The sequence below is a fragment of the Dromaius novaehollandiae genome, chromosome W, assembly GCF_036370855.1.
Source record: "Dromaius novaehollandiae isolate bDroNov1 chromosome W, bDroNov1.hap1, whole genome shotgun sequence".
NCBI lineage: Eukaryota > Metazoa > Chordata > Aves > Casuariiformes > Dromaiidae > Dromaius > Dromaius novaehollandiae.
Genome location: NC_088130.1, coordinates 58,591,639 through 58,611,461, shown reverse-complemented (window position 1 = coordinate 58,611,461; position 19,823 = coordinate 58,591,639). Strand labels below are relative to the sequence as shown.

The 19,823-nt window shown below is 40.2% G+C and overlaps 1 protein-coding gene across 4 annotated transcripts in view; it reads right to left on the bottom strand.

The window, feature by feature from the left end:
• Positions 1-18,451, bottom strand: part of LOC135324442 (myotubularin-related protein 12-like) — a 34,460-nt gene extending 16,009 nt beyond the window's left edge. The window contains exons 1-8 of one of the 4 annotated variants that reach the window (XM_064500771.1): positions 18,139-18,451; positions 10,253-10,307; positions 8,874-9,013; positions 6,958-7,030; positions 5,601-5,731; positions 4,318-4,411; positions 1,793-1,916; positions 563-638 (exon numbers count right to left, since the gene is read on the bottom strand). In XM_064500771.1, the coding sequence (XP_064356841.1) occupies positions 563-638; positions 1,793-1,916; positions 4,318-4,411; positions 5,601-5,731; positions 6,958-7,030; positions 8,874-9,013; positions 10,253-10,307; positions 18,139-18,198 (753 nt within the window). In that variant the 5' untranslated portion in view covers positions 18,199-18,451. Of the gene's footprint in view, positions 1-562; positions 639-1,792; positions 1,917-4,317; positions 4,412-5,600; positions 5,749-6,957; positions 7,031-8,873; positions 9,014-10,252; positions 10,308-18,138 lie in introns of those variants that run through there. The other 3 variants (XM_064500770.1, XM_064500772.1, XM_064500769.1) reach the window with 3 other exon arrangements.
• Positions 18,452-19,823: the final 1,372 nt, after the last annotated feature.

Below are 19,823 nucleotides of genomic sequence, written 5' to 3'. Positions count from 1 at the left end.
CCACTTTGCTGCAGGGAGCAGAAGAGCATATTTAATTTCATTTTCCATCAAGACTGGTAGAACTAGTTTTTCAGTTGGGCTACTTGGCTTTGCAAGAATACTGCATCACCACCACCTTACTATTACTGATACCCAAGCTAGCTAATTGGAGGTTTTCACCTAGATCCACACATGCATAGTCTTCAACTCAGTTTCTAAATAGCATTTCAAGCCCTACATCCCATATCACCTAGATGCTCAGATACTCAGTCTCATTAAAGATGCAGATGGAAAGACATACTAGTAGCATGTGCAACTATAGGACATTAGACATTTGATAAGTAAATGGGGGCTGTGAACCAATAAGCCATGTATTTTGCTTTACACTGTTTAGGGGAATACAGGAAAACTGTGTGTGCCTCTCCTTCCAACATCTATTTCTCCTTCTACAGATTTAGTGTACTGTGCATCAACTGTTAAAAACAAATTTAAGTTAAAATGCAATAACATCTAAAACACCAGCTGAAGTTTGGCCTTCTCTGTAACATTTCCCATTATCCTTCCACAGCGCATATATACTTACAGGAATGCCTCTGCCTTGGAACTTCAAGATACTCTCTTCAGAGACACATATAGGAACAACAAAATACAAAGGCAACCTAAGATGACAAAAAGCTTCTTTTACTTGAGAGCTGAACAAAGAACAGTCTCCATGCTCCTTGTAATGATGGCAAGTGTTCTAGCCCACATGCTAATTATATATTCACTCTTATAGCTACAGAAATCTTTCCCACTAGGTAATTATGTCATCCTCAAAACCCTCCCTCTATTTTCAGTTAGATAAGGTTTTCTTTCCCCAATCTTGAGCTGTTCACTATTTTTAATGCAACATTCTCCTGCCTTTCCAATGCTGCAATTAAGTCCCACATTTAACTGTAACATCCGAGACTGATCTTTAAAACTGCTTTGGTTCTCTCAGGCTCTCAGCAGTTTCAAAGATACCCTTACAATATCAGACAATCAATTTTGTTTCCATGCCTTGTAAGTATTTTGCATCAAAATTAAAGAATATCATTTAGTGTAACTCAGTTCCTATTATCAGCCAGCACTACCTACATTCAAGGCCCACAGAAGCAACTACATACTTAACCTCCGCTTGGGTCTCTCAATACAGTTCTACAATTAATAGTTAAAATTTAGTTCTATTTTTAAACCTTGTTTTCAAGGTCTTTCAGAATTGGTTATTAAACATGGGTACTACACAAAGCCTTGTGTACCTCTGAAAGATCACTGATACCACTTGGTGAATGTGACAGAACTATGCATCTCTACTCTTCCACTAAAGAAGATGCAATTTAACTTCCATTAGCACTTTTGCAGATATACCTTAAACCAGTTATTTTTATTACAAAAAAGCATGAGTAACTCAGCTGCATGTAACTTGGAGTTTTGTCAGAGTAAAAGTACAGGACTAGCAAAAATTCACCCTGACTAATAAAGCCATGTCACAGTGTGCCTACTAGACCCACATATTTCCTGTACCATTTAAGGTGGTATTCTCCATCTTGAAAGATATTCAAAACTTGACTGACCAAGGCCCTGAGCAATCTAATCTAATGTTGAAGTTAGCCTAGCTTGAGCAGGGCAGTGGAGAAGATGACCTCCTGAGGTCCCAAGCCAAGTTTTTCTATTAAAAAAATAGAAACTAGTATCCACAAAGGAGTATAGTGCTACCTTAAATGCTGAGCATTAATTTTTACAGATACTAATGAGATATATATCAAGAGTTTACTATTAGCCAGGACAAGCTTACTTTTCAGAGACTCTGTAGCCTTCATTGGTGACTACTGCTTTATATTTCACATTCCCTTTAGTCCGTTCCAACTCATCACGCCAGTCCTCAAGAGTATCAAACATCACAGTTTGGTTTCTTCCATCTGTCAGACATCAGTTACATTAGTTTTGCAGAGTATTAGTTACTTGCTAACATGAAAGTATGCCTAATGAAAAGTAACCACTTAAAGGTAAGTAAACAAAAATTCCTGTGTACAGAGTCTTGAACCTAAGATAAAATACATTTGTACAACACACTGCTTCCATCCGATCTCTAATGTTTTCCATCAACTATTGCTTCCACTAATAATTTCAAGAAAAGCTTCTCCTACAGACGCTAACTAGGCCTTATGGAACTTCCACACAGTTCTTCACATCTAGCCTAAAACTCCACATACTCTATAGCAAATAGCTGTGTACACTGGTGTAGCTGACTGGCATCTGATTATACACACTTAAGGGTGGAACTGGCAACCATACAAGAAGTCTCTCTGCAATTCAGATATCCCATTTTATTTAATGCTTATGCTTTCATCATGGATAAGAGTTCTGCACTGAACAGAACATTTCAGGCACTTGATAAGAATGGAAAGTTGATTAAGGTCTCAGTCTTCTCAAGTGAGATTTTTCTCCTGTATTTCCATTTAGCAATCTCAACAACAATTATGACATCAGGTTAGTTTAGCCACACATATCAAAACCATATAATTCATGAAGTCAATAGCTTTAGACACTGATCGTAATTAAGTATCCTACAGTATCAGCTGATGCTGAAAAAACAAAGAGCTAGAGTTTCCATGGAAGATACAACAGCAAGTTTAAACTTTCCACAGTGAGAAGATATGGTAGATGAAGAATGTACAGCTGGAAATACAGAATGATGTTGCAGAGTTGTAAGGGACAAGTTCAGATCTGAAGGACAGACTATAAAAGACAAGATCAGTTTTGAAGTCTACTTGGTTTGCTCTGTAGAAAGCTCAAAGAATAAGAACTAGGCATTTATTACAGAAGATTTAAAATATGAAAGAATTCAGCAAAACACTTCAATGTTGCTATAGAGACTAGGCTTCTGCATTTTCTTAGTCTCTACCTGGAAAAAGCTTACTATCTTTCTGATGTTTGTTTCAAACTGAACACCAGTTACAGCTGAAGCCACAACCTGAGGCAGCAACATGCCCTTGCAGCATAGGCAACCAACATACTCTTCAGCTACATTAGGAAAAGCATTGCCACAGGTTAAGGAAGGCGATTCTTCATCTCCACTCAGTGCTGGTGAGACCACATACTGTGACAGGGCTGGGCTCTCCAGCAGAAGACAGACATGAGATGACTGAAGTGAGTCCAGCAAAGGCCCATTAAGATGAATGGCTTGGTCAATCTGACATTGATGAGAGGCTGAGCAAGCTGGGATTCTTTAGCTTTGAGAAGGTTCAGGACCATCTTATTAATGTGCATAAGTAACTGATAGGAGGGAGTAAAGACTACTGAGCCAGACTCTTCTCAGTGGTATCCAGTGAATGGACAAGAGACAATGAGCACAAATTGAAATAAAGAAAATGCCATTTAAACATGAAAAACCCACCACTCACACCCCTTTCCACTGTCAGGGCAGTCAAACACTGAAACATGTTGTGGAGTCTCCATCCTTTGAGATACTCAAAACCCAACTAGACATGACTCTGGTAAACCTGCTCTAGCAGACCCTGCTCTGAGCAGGGGTGTTGGACCAGACAATCTCCAGAATTTTGTGACTCTATGAAATATGATTAACACCTTGGGTACATCAAAACTTCCCCCTGTGAAAGGCGGAAGTGTTCCTGACGCACCAACAATCAGGACCGTAATTTAAGAAAGCACTATCACTGCAGCTGAATTCAGAACTATGAAGTGCTAGAAAGTGCACTGACAAAACTTCAAATTTCACAACATACTTTATTATTCAGCCAGGTTTGATCAAGTGGGAAGACTGTTATAACTTAACTATCAGCTGCAAGGAAGTCAGACACCTACTGGAACCTTGCTATGCAAATCAGTGCCTTTTTTGCAGCTGTCTGGAAGAAGCAGATTGACTGCAAGTAAGGGCAAAAAAGGATGTCCTTTCTGACAGATGCCACAACAGTTGTCATTTAAGAGCAGGAAGTTCACTGCAACAATATAGAAAAGATACTGAGGAAAAAAAATTTATTTTATTTTTTTTTAAGATATGAGAACACATTGATTAGGAGCACAGGCTAAGCATCTTTCAGATTGGCTCCAGTAAGTTTTTAATCCAGTGATGCTGCTACTCTTTGCAATTTTTTCTGTCCATCTGTGTTAAAGTACATGAAGATCAGCAGCAGAATGTTTAGAGATTTTTAACAGCAAGTCTAACAATGCATAACAAGTGAAAAATGAAGTAAATTAACTTGAGTCATGAGACAAGCAAAAACTCAGATACTAAATATCCCAGACTGCTTAGAGAAGAGTATGCAACAAATACAACCTAAAAAATATAAAAATGTTTACCTGTGTTGTTTGGGGCAGCTGATGCATAAGAGAACAGAAACAAGCGTTTAAGCAGCTTAGGTGTCTGGCTATGGTGAACTATGCCACTGACGATCTAAGAAAGGACCAACAATTAACACCCAAATGTGGACGAATAAAACTGTCAATGTAAACAACATAACTCCTTAATCACCTCTCCCAGGTTCTGTATAAAACTGTTCCATGAGTTTTGACAAAATAAGATAGTAAAGATCTGATTTACAGAAGAGGCATTACTACATTAGCACACTGCACAGAACTACCACTAGAAAGGAAGAAGGAACACGAACTACAAAAAATTGAGATGAAGCAGCTGATACTTGATCAAGATTTTCAAGTTTCTCTAGGATATCAGAACTCAAAGAAACTCAAGTATCTATGAGGTCTCAAAGGTGCACATAAGTAAAACTACTGAAGTATTATTTTACTTTATTATACTTCAAACATTAATCTGCTTCTCTCAATGCCAGAAAAGTTTTCATGTATTTGTTAGGAGGACATTTATACTAACAAGAAATTTTCATGTTTGCATTGTGTCAGCTTGGACACCAGTTACATATTGGTGTAGGCCTTTAGATAAGGTTTAGTTTTGCTCAAGGTCAAAATTGAAGTTCTCGCACATGAGGTATGCCTCTCCTAGAAGACACCTATAAGTCTTACAAATGAGTACAGTCTCAATCAAGGAGTTTGGGTTCTATTCCCAACAGTTAAAAACTGACTCTTAGAAAGCCTTTTCCCTTGTTTGCCATATACTATGCCTACTCTACTCAATAAGAAGCACTACATGTGTTAAACTTGTGGAACAACTCTTATTTTGCATATTGTTATTTAACTAAAGCTATTAGCCTCCCAGCTTGGAGTTCAACTTGATCCATCAAAAGAACTCGCATTCTCAAAAACATAACTGCTGACATATGAGCAAGGTTTAAGGCCAAACCCTAATAAAATAGTACCACGAATAAATACAAAAGTTTTAAATGTCTGCTTGAGCTGAGGCTAATTTCATGTAGTACTCCCAAACTCCAGTTCTCTTGAAAGAGTCAGTGCAACTGATTTTTTTAATTGCTATATATAAAAACATTTAATGAACACTTAGCTAAAAAATCAGCTAGCCTCCTTTTACTTTCCCTCTTCATTGTGAATGATCAGAAAACACTACAAGATCTCTCAGAGCAAACTTCTTGCCCTTCCCTCATCCCTACAGTTAAACTAACACCCAACATCAAGCTTATGAAAAAATGAATAAATGAAGTTAATATACTTACCCTTTTTACTTCTTCTTCTTTTGTGTATCTGAGGCAGAAGTGAAATACTCTAAGGTCTTTACAGTAGATAATTAGTTTCTCTGGGTATTTTCTCATTTGTCCAGTTAGTAGTTTCTTTTTCTCATCATAAACTGCAGAAGTAAAAAGTCTAGATAAACAAAGAGAACTTTGCCATCACTTGCCAAGCAGGAATAGCTTTATCTTTTCCAGAACCTCAAGAAAAGAATTTAATTCAAGTTCAAGTCAAAACAACCATCCTACCATACAGGCTGACAAGCTCTTGTGCTTATACACTCAGTATCCCATCCATCCCAAAAAGGTCCTGCTCAGTCTACCTCCTACAAGGTAGAAACTGAACTTATAGCAAGTCAGCTATTCAGAGATTACTACTGTTCAAATTCAGGCTGCATAGCAAGTCTGAATTTTTATTGTGCAATAGAACATGATTTAGTACTTTTGGCCAAGGCAAAGTCCCCATGCAATCGTGAGTTCATCCTAAATTGAAAATTACACCAGAATGCCTTCAAGAGAACCCTTCATACCCTTCTGTTTAAAAATGCATCATTTCACATCCTGAAGTGCTGGCAGCTAGGCCACTGTACAAGAAACCAATGTCTCATAACTAGTCTCCACTAGTCTCTCCCTAGTCCATTCCATCAACCCACACCACAATTTATAATACTCTAATACTCCTCTAAATGTCATCTTCTCACTAAAGCCTTCCCTACTGCTTACACATCACTACCCCCAGCTATCATTTACTTTTTAGCCATACAGGCATATCTGTAAGTCCTGCAGCAAAACACAGAGTTCACTATTTATTTGCAAAGTAAAAAGCTTGCTTTGATAGTTTGAAAACATTGAGAATCTCATAAAACAAAGTTCCCTTAGACAAACAAAAGGTATTTTGGGAGAATTTGGTACCTGAACCACTCTGCAGCGCAACTGCTCAAGTTAAGTTACTCTTCATATCCCAACGTTTCCAATTATTTCTGAGAGACCTGTGCACCATACTTAACCAAACACACTGTAGAGTACACTTTCCTTTGCTGTTAACCATGGCTCAATTCACTTTTTGAAGCAATTGTTTTGATCTGTCCTAGTAAGATACTTAATCAAAAAAGTAGATTTTGACAAGCGTGAGGGATGAAACTGAGTTCTTTGACAGATTTCATAACTGTCATTTCGTCATTATACATAACTGTGGCTGCTTTTTCCAGACTATCCAATCCAAGTTTCAAAAAATGAAAGCTATCAGTTTTCTAGAAAGGATGTAGACATACAAAAATGCCCTACATCTAGAAATATCTTTAATGCTGATATGTTAAACAAAAGGGGGGAAAAAAGAGAAACCTACCTCCATAGATTTGATCTACACATTGCAGGGTTATGTCATTTTCTCCTACGATCTTATTTTTGAATTGTGGCTCCTAGAACATGAAAAAAATCTCATAAGTCTCATGCCACTAAGCAGCAGCACCTTTTCACCAGTATTCAGTATATATTTTAAGATCAGCTTTACTTCCTATAAGCTCTGCAAGGCAGAACACTGAAGAACGGTTATTAAAATACAGATGAATTACACCTGCCTTTTAAATTTTAAGGTCCCAACTGTGTTTGCAAGGTGGGCAGTTAAGAGTTTTTGCTTTTCAAGTAACTTCAAAGCATGTAATTCTATTGAGGGTCAGCTTCCAAACTAGAATTCTTGCAATAAACAGGAAACAGTAATTTGATGGAATCCAAGCCCTTTTATGATAAGTTTCCTTGCTGTGGGAACCAGGCAGGAAATAGAAAGCCTCTTAAGACCATAAGTATCCCAAGAATATTCCAACATAACAGTCAGATTTATCACTGGGTGAAATGAAGACATGCACAACAATTCTAACATCTATTGTTCTGTCAGACTTCAAGCTATTAAAGTTCCCTCCAGTTTATTACTCTCTGAATTCAGTGTACAAAAAGTACATTTGAGTAATGCCACAGTTATACACCAGTATGTTAAGTTTTACTATCAGAAGACTGATGCATACTACATCAGCAAATTAAGTTTTACATGAAGACAATTGTGAATAGAGCTAACCTTACTCAAGTTATTGCCAAGTCTGTGCTACTCTGCACAGGTGACTCACACTTAACATTTGTTAAGAAAAATATAGTTGACTTGACATGTTATCAACCCAGGATTTACAAGTTAGCAATTGAACAAAACAAGGTCACTACCAGGTTTAGAATAAGTCTCATGTGACCTGTGGGAAGCGCTTTAGAGCTTTGTCCCAGGGAACTCCAGAATGTCCACTCAGAATCTTTATCCAGCTGCAGAAGCCTCAGTTTTCAACATTCAGCTCCCTGAAGTTTTACCCTTAGAAACTTCTGACCACAATTTATGTGCTTCAAAGCACATTCTTCTCATTCTTCCTTGTCAAGACCACTTTGCATTCTTGGGAGCCATATACTAGGCTGTCCTCCACTGGTATCACCTGGATGGACCAGACTAAGGCATGCCTGAGCACATCCAAAAAGGAGTGAAACTACCTCTCCCCTTTAAGACAACTCAGTTTGAACATCTAGAACAAAGAACTAGATTCAAATCATTTCTAAAAGCAGTGTGTGGGGGTGGTGGTGGGGGCCTTAAAAGGTCTGTCAGCTCAATAGTGTCAAGTTCTTATGTTTTTGCAGTTAGCAACAGCTGACTTTAAACATAATAAATCAGAGATTTATTAAGCCATACTGCAAAAACAATTATCTAGGGTATTTCCACTGAACAGTTACCTACTCAGTCTTGTGGAACCCCCAAATGCTTCTGCAGATGGGGCCCAAAGTCAAGTCAGACAGATGTTTTACAGCCTTAGAAGTACACGTGGCATTCACACTTTTGTAATTTTGCTGCTAGATAAGAAGTATTGGAAGCTGCATGGGTTTAAATAAACTTTACATTTAACTTTTAAACCAATTCATTCTTTTAACTTATGCCTTATATAATTACTAACTCACAAGAGTTATAAACTACATTTAACCGTAAAGGTCCAAAATAGGCTTGCACCTTTTTTTTTTTTTTTTTTTTTTTTTTTAACTGAAACAGTCTTTAGAGCTTGAGGATGGATCTATATAGACAAAGCAGATGCGAATAGATTAACATGACTCTGTGGCCTTTAAAGTTTTCTATAGATTTATTTCCAGTTTCTCTTCTTATGTAAGGGAAAGAAAGATTATATAGCACAAGAGACTACATCTTCAGAGTCTGTTTGGTCACAACTAGGAGACTTGTCTTCCTACATTATCATCTGAAGAAGAATCTTCATCAAGGAAAGCAATCTTGAAGTTTGTGCATATGAGTTTCCCATAGGTGCCACGATTTGACCCATCTTCTTGTATGTATTTGTACACCGTGTTTGCCTCACAAAGCAGCAGTTCACCTGTACAAAACAAACATTTAGCCTGAAGCATAACTGACAACATTAAAACATATTTGAACTATTCCTCTTAAACCCAATATTAACTTGCTGACAGCTTCTCATGCACTGTATGCCTGAAGATTTATTATCACTGTTATAGGACAAGACTAAAGGGGCTCCTGAAATCAGTACCTTGGTTGCCTTCCAGGTTACCACCATTACTTAGGATGGTCTGAAAACTGTTATGTAGTGTTCAAACGAACATGGTTAGGAATGCAATGACCAGAAGCATCCATACTGCAACCTCATCTAAGTGGCAGGAGAAAAATGCTTGGAGTTACAAATCAAAAGAGTCACCATACAAGCACCTACTCAAAAAAAGCCAGATCCCACTGAGGAATAGGTAACATGGTAAATGAACAAGCTGGAAACATTTCTGATTTTCCTTACTGCCAAACTCTTAAGAATGCTGACACATTTGTTAGCTGACTGTTACAAATGCATCATGGTTACTTTTTCATAGCTTTGACCAAAGATGCTACTTTTTACAGGTTCCAGGATCATTTTAAAGTCCTCAAACAAATTTTTGCATAAATAGTGGTCTGTGAAGCTCATATCTTAAAGTTAAGAGAAACTGAACTTCAAGTTTAAGAAAGTATTTACTTCAAAGACAAGTTTTAGTAGGCTCAAAGAGCTGGACTTGCAGCCTTTTATAAGAATTGCAGAAAAGAACACTACTATGATTCTAAGCTTTGCTTGTATTTTATGTGAGTAACAGTAAGCTCATCCTTCCTGAACTTGGAGAGCACTAGCAGTATTTAGGAAAATCTAATAAAGAGTTGTAAATTTTAAAAATCTTAACAGCAAACGAAGCATACAAAGGCCTAAATAACTCAAAGTAGAAGCAAAGCAACGTAACTTCAAGTTTCTACTGGTCTGTCTGTTGGTCCAGGACAAAAAAAACAACCCCTACTTTCTCTTTAAGAAAGAAGGCAGACTAAAGTATAGACAGTTCTCCAAATGCAGGTTACTCAAAGATACTGTACTCTGAAAAATTTGTGAAAACTAATTTTTATAACAATCCATGCAAATACAGACATATAATGCCTTCAACCTGTGTGATTACTTACTCCCAAACCTGTTTTACTACTCAGGACACTGATGTCACTTGAGTGTTTGCTGAAGCAAACAGATGAGAATACATACAACCATATTTACATGATTTGTTTAAAATTCTAATTCTAAATATACAACAGTTACCTGGTAACAAGCGAGGATTTACTTCCTTTTCTATGGATTCCTTTATGTGTATTTCCTAGAAAGAAAGAGTCATTACTTTTTTGCAAAGATCTTGCTTCAATACATGCTGTAAATAACACTCCTGTAATAACAGCTTCTCTCCAATTCCTCATATTCTAGCAAATAGGAACATTTAAATTAATAAGAGTTACTTCAGTTTGCAATACGCTCCTTTCCTACTCCAAGGGGATAATCACTTAAGGTCAGTAGTCTACAGCTAAATAATTAAGTTAATGTTTTGACATAGCATCAGTCCATAGCGTCAGTCATGCAGTTCTGAACACAAAAATAGGAAATGCATTGTTTGCATACATAACAGACAAACAAAAGCATTACAGATGCTACTCAGTTCCTTTAGTGCAAGTAAATGGATTAGTTTAAAGTCAGAGTTACATTTCCATGTCCCAAAGCTCATTTACAAGCTTCTCCACACAGCTCAGAGATGACTTGCCGTGTTTCCAATACATCCTTCACAATTTTTAAAGCTTTGTACTTCATTATTTTTTTGATTTTCTTATGTATTATTCCAATCAAAGTATGCAAGTTGCTTAAACAGCAATACTAACACCATAGGGGAAAGGATTTCAGAATCTCAAAGTCAAGAGATAAAAGAAGTCATAGGATATTCTTGATTCTGGACTCAAGCTGCACGAAACAAGCCTCTTAAACTCTCAGTATCAATTATTCTAGGTTTGTGGCACTGACAATTAGGGCAAAATCTCCAGCTGAAAGACTATTTAAACTAGGACACGCTACACCCTTCCTGCTCAGCCAGTTCTGAACTTCCTCCTCCAGGTCAGAACCATTTCACATGCATCAGAGTCTCTGTGGAAAACTAATAGTTAACTGGAAACAACCCGCTGCCCCAAGGCCACAGCAGTAAGATGACTAAAATTAGCTTGCTACCAGCGTCCAAAGTCAGATACTGCAAATCAAGGCAATCTATCAAAAGTAGACTTGAGCAATAACAGTTTTGGTAGTTTCAGAGTTGCAGAAGTCCCTGGCGGCATAAAAATTCCCTATGCCATTCATATAATTAGTTGTTCTCAAAACTCTGAGGACCCAAACAAAGTTTTAAGGCCGCATAGCAACACTAAAAACACCAGGAGACTGGGGCATGAAAGCAGAGACTTCCAAGATGGGTTGGAGAGAGGTAACAGTTCTAAAGTGATAGCAGTGATGTCCTGAAGAAATCTGTAACCACAGTTGGCAGCTAATACAGAGAACAAAACACAAGTTGCTGCCTTTGACTCTAAAATCTGGACCTTATACAAGTAAGTTAAAGCAAAGTTCATGCTTTTCAGCTAAAGTTACTATAAAAAAACCAAAACACACCATGGCTAACACTGAACACTGCTGCATTCAGAGGAGGAACACATGCAAGTTTTCCCAATGTTACACCTTGGCCCCTGGTAGCTCTAAGCTAAACTATGGGTTTACTAATACCTTTATAGCTACACCTTCTGCTGTCACCATTTATTTGCAACCAAATACAACATGGTTCACTCACAAGCCACATAATATCACTACTACAGAATAGTAAAGTAGTATACTATTTCCCATTAGGCCTTTAATTTGGGAGATACCATAAGAGATTCTTACTGCTATGTGTACATATATTACTCATATCAATTTAAAAATTAAAATTAAGTATCACTTTACTCAGAGCCTGCCAACTGGTGCTGGCAGACAACTCTAGAGCAGAAAAATAGCTGATGCCAGAGAAGTTCTCTGAACATACTTCTATTTGTTAAAATGAAGTGAAATTTTCCATAACAAGTTTCATAGAAGCAACCCATTTTTAAAAATTTGGGTTTTGATTAAAAATTAAATTGCCATTTCCTGAAAGGAGTTAAGCTTTTAATTAAAATAGTGCCATAGCAGAATAAAGATCTTAGTCATATGTATAACAGATCAGCTAAAAAACCCAACAACTAATTTCACTGTTTAACAAAAAACACACACAAATGGAAGAATTCCTGTAACATACAACAGTTTCAAAGAACTGAGCCTTCAGTAGCATGAGTTCTACTTGAAAGTCAACATTTCTATTCCCATAATAAAGTGTAAATATTTTAGTTTTCCTACATATTCACTAGGGAGAGTTAGAATGCAAGCAATGAATAGCTGAACATTGCTGAAGAATCCATTTCACTGATCTCATTTTCCAAGGAAAGATAACAATGTGTTAAATGTCTACAGTTCTATAGATATTACATTTATATTTGTTCTTTTAAGACAGAAAGCTAAGATCGTTATGAAGAAAAGTTGTTAACTCCCCATGTGTCAGTGCAAGTTGTGTAGGAACCCAAAAGTTCAGCTAGTATTTCTTTACCTACTGAAATACTGTAGAAAAAAAGATGGAACAGTATTGAACAATACATGGGTCTTCAGACTGACTTGAGAGCCTGCTGCCTCTAAGCTGGATGCTCAACACCCTTTTAATTGCCATCATACAGTCTATACCCACCACCCCCACCTGTTTGCACACAAGTCTGTCTGGCTACAAGCTGAGGTAATTTAGTTCATAAGTTCTGCTGGGAGCTTTTTACTTCTGCTAGTTTAGGGTTTGGTTTTGTTATATTTTTGCCTATTAGCAGAACTGGCTCATCAACAGGTCACACGAGCACAGAAGAGCTGCAACATATGCAGCAGGAGCAAGTCTGTCCCTGTCAACAGCACCAAACACCTCAGACCTAAGGAAACTTCACCCTTTGACCACTTGAAGTTAAGCCTGCAAACACTTGCTATCTAAGCTAGTCATCAAAAGCCATGTGCATCTCTATATTCTTCATCTGTAGTTTCTCCTTTCTGGATGCCCTAAGCTACTGCTGCTTTGCACTTCACACTTCTTACTCAAGGTACAACATAGGAAACCCTATCATCAGCAACATCTATGAGCAGACAGCCAGAGGACACTACTCAAAAGAAGAGTAAGCTTCCCACCTGGGTACTTACCTTGTACTGCATGCATTTTTCCAGGACACCTTAGTAAACAGTGGCAGACAATGATTATCAATTCTAACTGTACAGAGTACAAAGTCATACCAAAACTGCATTCTGACAATGTCACACCATGCTAATTTATCATTTACCACCCTTTTAGTCCAAAGCCAACTGCAGTGGACAGCAAGATGATAGTCTCAAAGTGCCTGTCATCTCCCTTGTTCTAGCCAGGGAGAGGAAAAGCCACACTCTGGGCAGACTCTGCTTCAATACAGGCAAACATCATGGTTGAGAAACTGGTTTTCTTAAGGGAAAACTTGCCTCTTCCGCTCTGGGTGTGCTGACCCCCATGGATTCAGTCCCCAAGTGCAGGAAACAGCTGCATAATCTGCAGTACCAAGGACTGCACTCAGGCTCTCCCCTGAAAAAATACTAGGTTTATTCTCCAAATCTGTCTGGGGAGACTCTTCTTCCAAGCACTGAAGCAGAGAAGAGAGGACACATGTGACAACATGAAGTATAAGGCAGTAAGGTCAAGTAGCACTTATGCTTTATTAACAGGGTCCTAACAGGTAGGGCAGGAGAGGATCCCAAGGGATTCCCACTCTTTGTCCTAGAGCCTCATCACAATAGACAAAAATTCCTCACATCCCACTCCACAGGGCGATAAACAACTGTAGACAGAGAAGGAGAAAAAAGGGAAACAATATTTCCTGCATGTTAGCATCCAGACTACTTTGATCTTGTTGGAAATATTAGAATTTTTTGAATCAATATTGCAAAATATTTATATAGGCCTACTGAAACAGGATATTGCTTATCACTCAGCAGAGAGGCTGTGTATTCAGTCTGTTACTACAAATTAAGAGTGACATGCTGCAAGCTCAAAGCCTACCGTACCCCAGAGTAACTCTTCCATTTGCCCATAGCCAGGCATTTCTGCTAGAGGTAGTTCCAACAGTGGAAAACAAGATTTTTAGTAAACATACTGAAGAAAAATGTTTGTTAGATTGAAGCCATGAAGGAAACAGCTATCACTTCCAAGGTTTCAAGAGCACTATCTGAAACACGTATTCTTCAAGGCTGACAGCAGATAGCACTGCTGTGAAAATACAAGATGTTTTAACACTAATATAGTTCTCATAACTAATTTAGCCACAAGGAAGTTCTACATCATGGTGATGCTTGCCCTGAATCTCAGCTTTTTCTTATTTAACCATACTTCACTATAGGACTAACAGCTTTCTTAACCATACATTTATCTTTATCAACTGTAAACATCAAATTGTAAACCAAAATATTTGTGAACTACTAGTGCTCAAACAAATGAGTACAATATTCTTGAGTAAAATAAAAATCAAAATTTTTTTTAAACAGTTACACTGGCATTTCATACAGAAAAGGTAATACCTGTCCACATGCTTAACATTCAGAAGCAAACCTAAATACATACTTCGTATTTTCTGAAAGACTATTACTCCATCAATCCAAATCTTACACTAGCATTTCATACAATCCAGAAGAGATACTTACTACATTTTAATCAAAAACAGTGCTGAAAATAATCTCTAAATGCTTGTTTTCCTTCCTTTCTTGGCTCCATTATCCAGTGGCCCATTAGATCATAGCACATTTTCCATGTCTGTTGTTACATCTTTTAATCTCTCCTCTTTCCTTACATTGTTCTGTCCATCTCCTCTGACTTCAGTTCCTTGCTTCCCCCACTCCAGTTCAGTGCCCAGCTGTCTACTTTTGCAACTTTTATTCATCATACCACACTTCAATTCCATCACTCTAATCTAGAAGATCATACTATTTTAAAAACAACAACAAAATCTGTGCTATTGTACCAAGAAATACAAGGAACAAATAATTACAGTAGTTATCAGCTAACAGGAATGAAAGACTTGAGAGAAAGCACAAGAGCTATGAAAGCTGCCCTCAAAACTGAGTGTCCTGAGGGGCACTTAGGATTGCAGGGATGAGCAGCATCAAGCCGAACATGAACTCCTGTGTGCTCCTAACCTTCGTCTATATTCTGTACAGGGCAAAGATTGCATTTACCAAATAAGCGGCAGCAAGGACTGCTTTCCAAGCTTGCTTTGTGTCTCACCCCCATCCCTTCCCTGACACAAAAATGCTCTGATTCCACAAAGCAACAACCAGGCAACATTACTGCTGTTCCGAAGTTATATGGAGCAGGCTTCCACAATTCACAAGCGAGAAGCAATGGATTGCAGCCTTCCCATGTAGTTCATGGTTTTTGTTTTTGGGGTTTTTTTTTCTTTTTTTTTTTTTTAACATTTAAGGCCTAATACAAAAACCTAACACCCTAGGAAGAATAAATGTGGAGGATGTCACTTTTATGAATGTACACACAAAAAACAACATTAAGCTTCAAAGCACATTTAACACCTCAATTTTTTTCAAATTGAGGTCAACTTAAGGAAAATATGATCCATCTTGTTAGCCTTTAACACTTCAAAACAGCATTTAGAGGTTAGAAGCAAGAACCATAAATTATTTCAAATTTTCTATGCTTCCACAGGCAAATATCCTTAGTCGATGATCAGACATGTCAAAACATTGACTTTTATACCCTAGTATTCACCCTCATTTCCTGCAGGGTAGCCAAGTCTGTCCTGAAGGGAAATGTGTCATTAATATCAACATCCTATGGTCTTGCTCTTAACAGACCATTGATTGATCTGTGGTTCCATAAAGCAGAGCATAACTAGGTTATATTTAGTCAGATGTCAAAAATTCAGCTTTTCCAGACGCTCTGGGAAACACAGCACAAGTCATTTCCGTTCCTTTAATAAAGAGCATTTCTGTTCACACCTTACTTTTATCTTGCTGCATATGAACATAAATAGGATTCCTATTTCTCTTCATATTAAAAAGAGCAAAAAACATAGCAATAGCAGTTTAAAATCAACTTTTTCTTTTTTGAACATTACTAGTGTGTCCCTCAGGTATTTGAAGATGGACTACTGGAGGCTAAACAAGCTGGGGCTTTAACAGAGTCAGGGGTGCCTGTTACACCTTTCTCATTGCATCGCTGCCCTACTCTAGGAGCAGCAGCAGCCTAATGTCACAAACAACTTTCCAGACAAACAAGGGAAAGTATGTGCCCAGTGAATCTCTGAAGGTTGCAAGCAAGGACTGCAGCATATCACACTGCCATGTTGCTTTGTATCATGGTTCTGTTGCTTAACAAGTCACATCTGACTTCAGTTTTATTAAACTTTTGAAACTGAGAAGGAGACTGCAATTATAGCAGAAGTCAGTCCTGTATCTAAAACTTTTTATGGCAAGAGCCTGTGAAATTCCTAAATTAAGTGCATCAAGAAGATGGGCAAGAACAATATTAGTACATAAAAAGCAAATGACTGCAGTGTCTTGATACATCAGGATATTTCATTACAAGCTTCATCTTCCAGTTTAAAGTTCCTCAATTATTCCTCCTGCAGCCACCAGGATCATAGCTGAAGAGTTACACCACCACACTTATGAACAAGTTAAAATACTCTATTACTTGATACCCTACCACATTGCATATATTTGACTGGTACGTTTTTTCCATCAACCCTTTTTTCAGTCAGCTTTAATCATCTCCCCACTTAAGCAAACATGCAGGATATCTTTCAGAGAGGCTATTTAAAAACCTGCCTGAACATCCGGCCCAACAAGCGAAGTTCTTACCTTCGCAAAACTCACTCCCCAGACCTTTTTGCACATTTGTACAAGGCAAACACTTTCCTGAGGCAAAAGACAAATTGAGTGGGGTCAATTTACATGACCCAAGAAGCCTTTGTAGCTACCGTTTATATGTATTTTCATTGATAAGGATAAGGAAGGGAGTTTCAGAAAGCTTTTAAAAGGTAAACTGCTAAAAGTCACTAGGACTGAGTAACATATGAAAACAGAGTTGCTACCACAAAATAACAAAACAAGTTTTGAACAGTGCAGTTGACTTAAATGGGCTGATACAACTCTACATCGGTGTTTCACAGACTCAGTGAAAAATAGAGAGCAGATTCCCCAAGGTCCTCACAGTGGCAAACTCCATGCTAATTGACAAGATAAGGAAAATATTTTCTTTTAAGCAGCTATGAAGGGGGCTGAGCAACCAAGAAGCACCAGTTTGCCCCAGATTATTAAGAATTTTGAAGAACAGCAAGACAAAAATGGCTAGTTTTTTTGAAGACAAATCCTCCCAAAAAGTTACTCCAAGACTCTGAACTCCAAGAACTTAAGCTAAGCCCAGAGAGGGTCGGTTTCAGGAAGCAACAGCGCACACCGAACCATCGCCGCCCGCAAGCAGACGACCCCCACGAGCTGAACTAAAGCCACTCCAACCAAACCAGCGGCGGGGGCTGCATAAATAAGCACAGAACAGCAGAAAGCACACACGAAACACATGCACACTCACAATTTCAACATTAAACTGCTGAGGAAAGAGGCCCAGGCTTTGCTGGAGAAGAATTAGAAATAAAGAGTTTGAAAATATTGAACTAAACCGAGAAACCGCTCCAGAAAGCGGCAGGGGCTGAATGGGTGCAATGACAGCTTTACTCTCCACTCACACCTTAAAAAAAGCAACTCGAATAAAGCACCGGAAAACCCTCAGCCCGAGAGCCCCCGAGGCAGCCCCCGGGGCCGGGCCGGGCCTCGCAGCCGCCGACACGACCCCGGCGAGGGGGGCGCCGGCCGCGGCCCGGCCGGGCCCCGCTGCCCCAGGGGCGCGACGCGGCTCCCTGCCGGACGCTTCCGCCCCGCCGAGGCGGAGATGCGCCGGGAAACACCCCGCAGCGCGGAGGCGCGGCCACCGCAGCCCCGGCGCCGCCGCCCCGCTCCCCACACGGCGCCCCCCTCACCCCCCCCCCCCCACCGCGCACCTCCGGGCTGATGTAGGACACGAAGGAGGGCTTGGCCGCCTTGGCCCCGCTGCCCAACATGGCTCCAGCCGCCTCTCGCCCGCCCCAGGAGCCCGCGGCGGGGCCGGCCGCCGGCGGCAGCACGTCCCAGGGCTCCTCCTCAGCGAGCCCGCGGCCGTGGCGGGGACGGGGGGGGCCGCGGCGGCGGCGGCACCGGCAGCAGCGCGGACGGCGGTATCCGGCGCACGTAACTGGCCCCACCCATCCCCGGCCCGGCGGCGGCACCCCGCGCCGCCGGCCATTTCTGGGGCACCGCCCCCACCGCGCCAGCCGCCACTGGGCAGCGCCGCTGTCACTCACTCGCCCGCCCGCCCCCTCCGCGGCAGCGGGGGCGTGGCTCCGCCGCCCTCCCGGCGAGGAGCAGCCAATGGCGGCGCGGCCCCGGCCGCCGCGGGGCGCTGTCGGCTCTGCCCCCGCCGACGGCGCGCGGCGGCCGCGGGGGGATCTGCGCGCGGCACGGAGGAGCACAGCGGGGCAGGGGCGCAGCGCAGCCGGGGCGTTGCGGGGCCTCGCTCAGCGGGTTCCCACCACACTCTTTTTTTTCTGGTTAACGGCACCTTTTTGGCCTCACGGTGAAGCCTGCCCGCTTCTGCCTGCTGTCTGCTCAGGCCATCGCTCTGTTTAGATCCTCCACTGTGCTGTTACTCGGCTGCAAAACACCCACAGTGCATCCGTGCGTGCCCAAAATAAAACTCCATGTCCAGTAAAATCCAAGGAAAACATCGGGACGCTGTTTTCCTTAGGGCAGGATGCAGGCAAAGAACATAAAATAAACTAGAGTCATTCTCCAAGTGCTAATACGTCCCGAGAAGTTCCCCGTCCAAAACATTACGGCCGCAGCCTCTCTGGAATGTCGTCTTGGGGCACTGTATAATCAGAGCCGTTAATAAATAAGTCGGTTTGCCAGGTATCTAGGTTACGCTTAAAGGCTTAGCCTTTTTCCAGATACAGAACAATACAAATATTGTGAGCTGCCTGCCGCAGCACAGCAAGACTGCCCAGCAATTTAAATGACGGATGGAAGCCACGCTGACAGTTTGCATGTGAAGTTGACTTTATGGAAATATTTTTACCAAAAATAAAACATACGATACAAATTTTAATAGACCATGGGACATGAGAATCAATAGCTCCTTTGAAGATGAATGACAAGCAACTATCGTGTTCCCCCCCTCTTTTTGTTATAATACTTCTTCCAGACTTGGTCCCAGGAAAACTAAAAGGAAGGAAAAAGAGGAACACAGAGTTATGAGACAGCATTTATAAAAATAAATCGAAGTAACTATTGTAATTCAGAAATAAATTCATTTCCCTTGTTTCAATCTCGGGCTCGCAGAATGAGCAGTCTTTCAGTTTAATGATCTTCTGCCTGAAAATAGGAAAACTGAGGGATTAATTGTCATGTGTAGCCTCCCAGCAACGGCAGTTCTGGAGCGCCATCCCCCACAGACGAGCTCTCACGCTTTGCTCTGCAGCTGCTTCCACATCTTTCTTTTACATTAGACCTGATCTCAGCTGCATAGGTCAAAAGTACAGTCCATGAAATGACACTGGTGCAAATCAAGGGTCAGGGGAATATTGGGACAGCGCCTCCGTGTTCTCCAGTGTATTAAAATACACAAGAAAAGGGAGTAGCAGGATAAAAT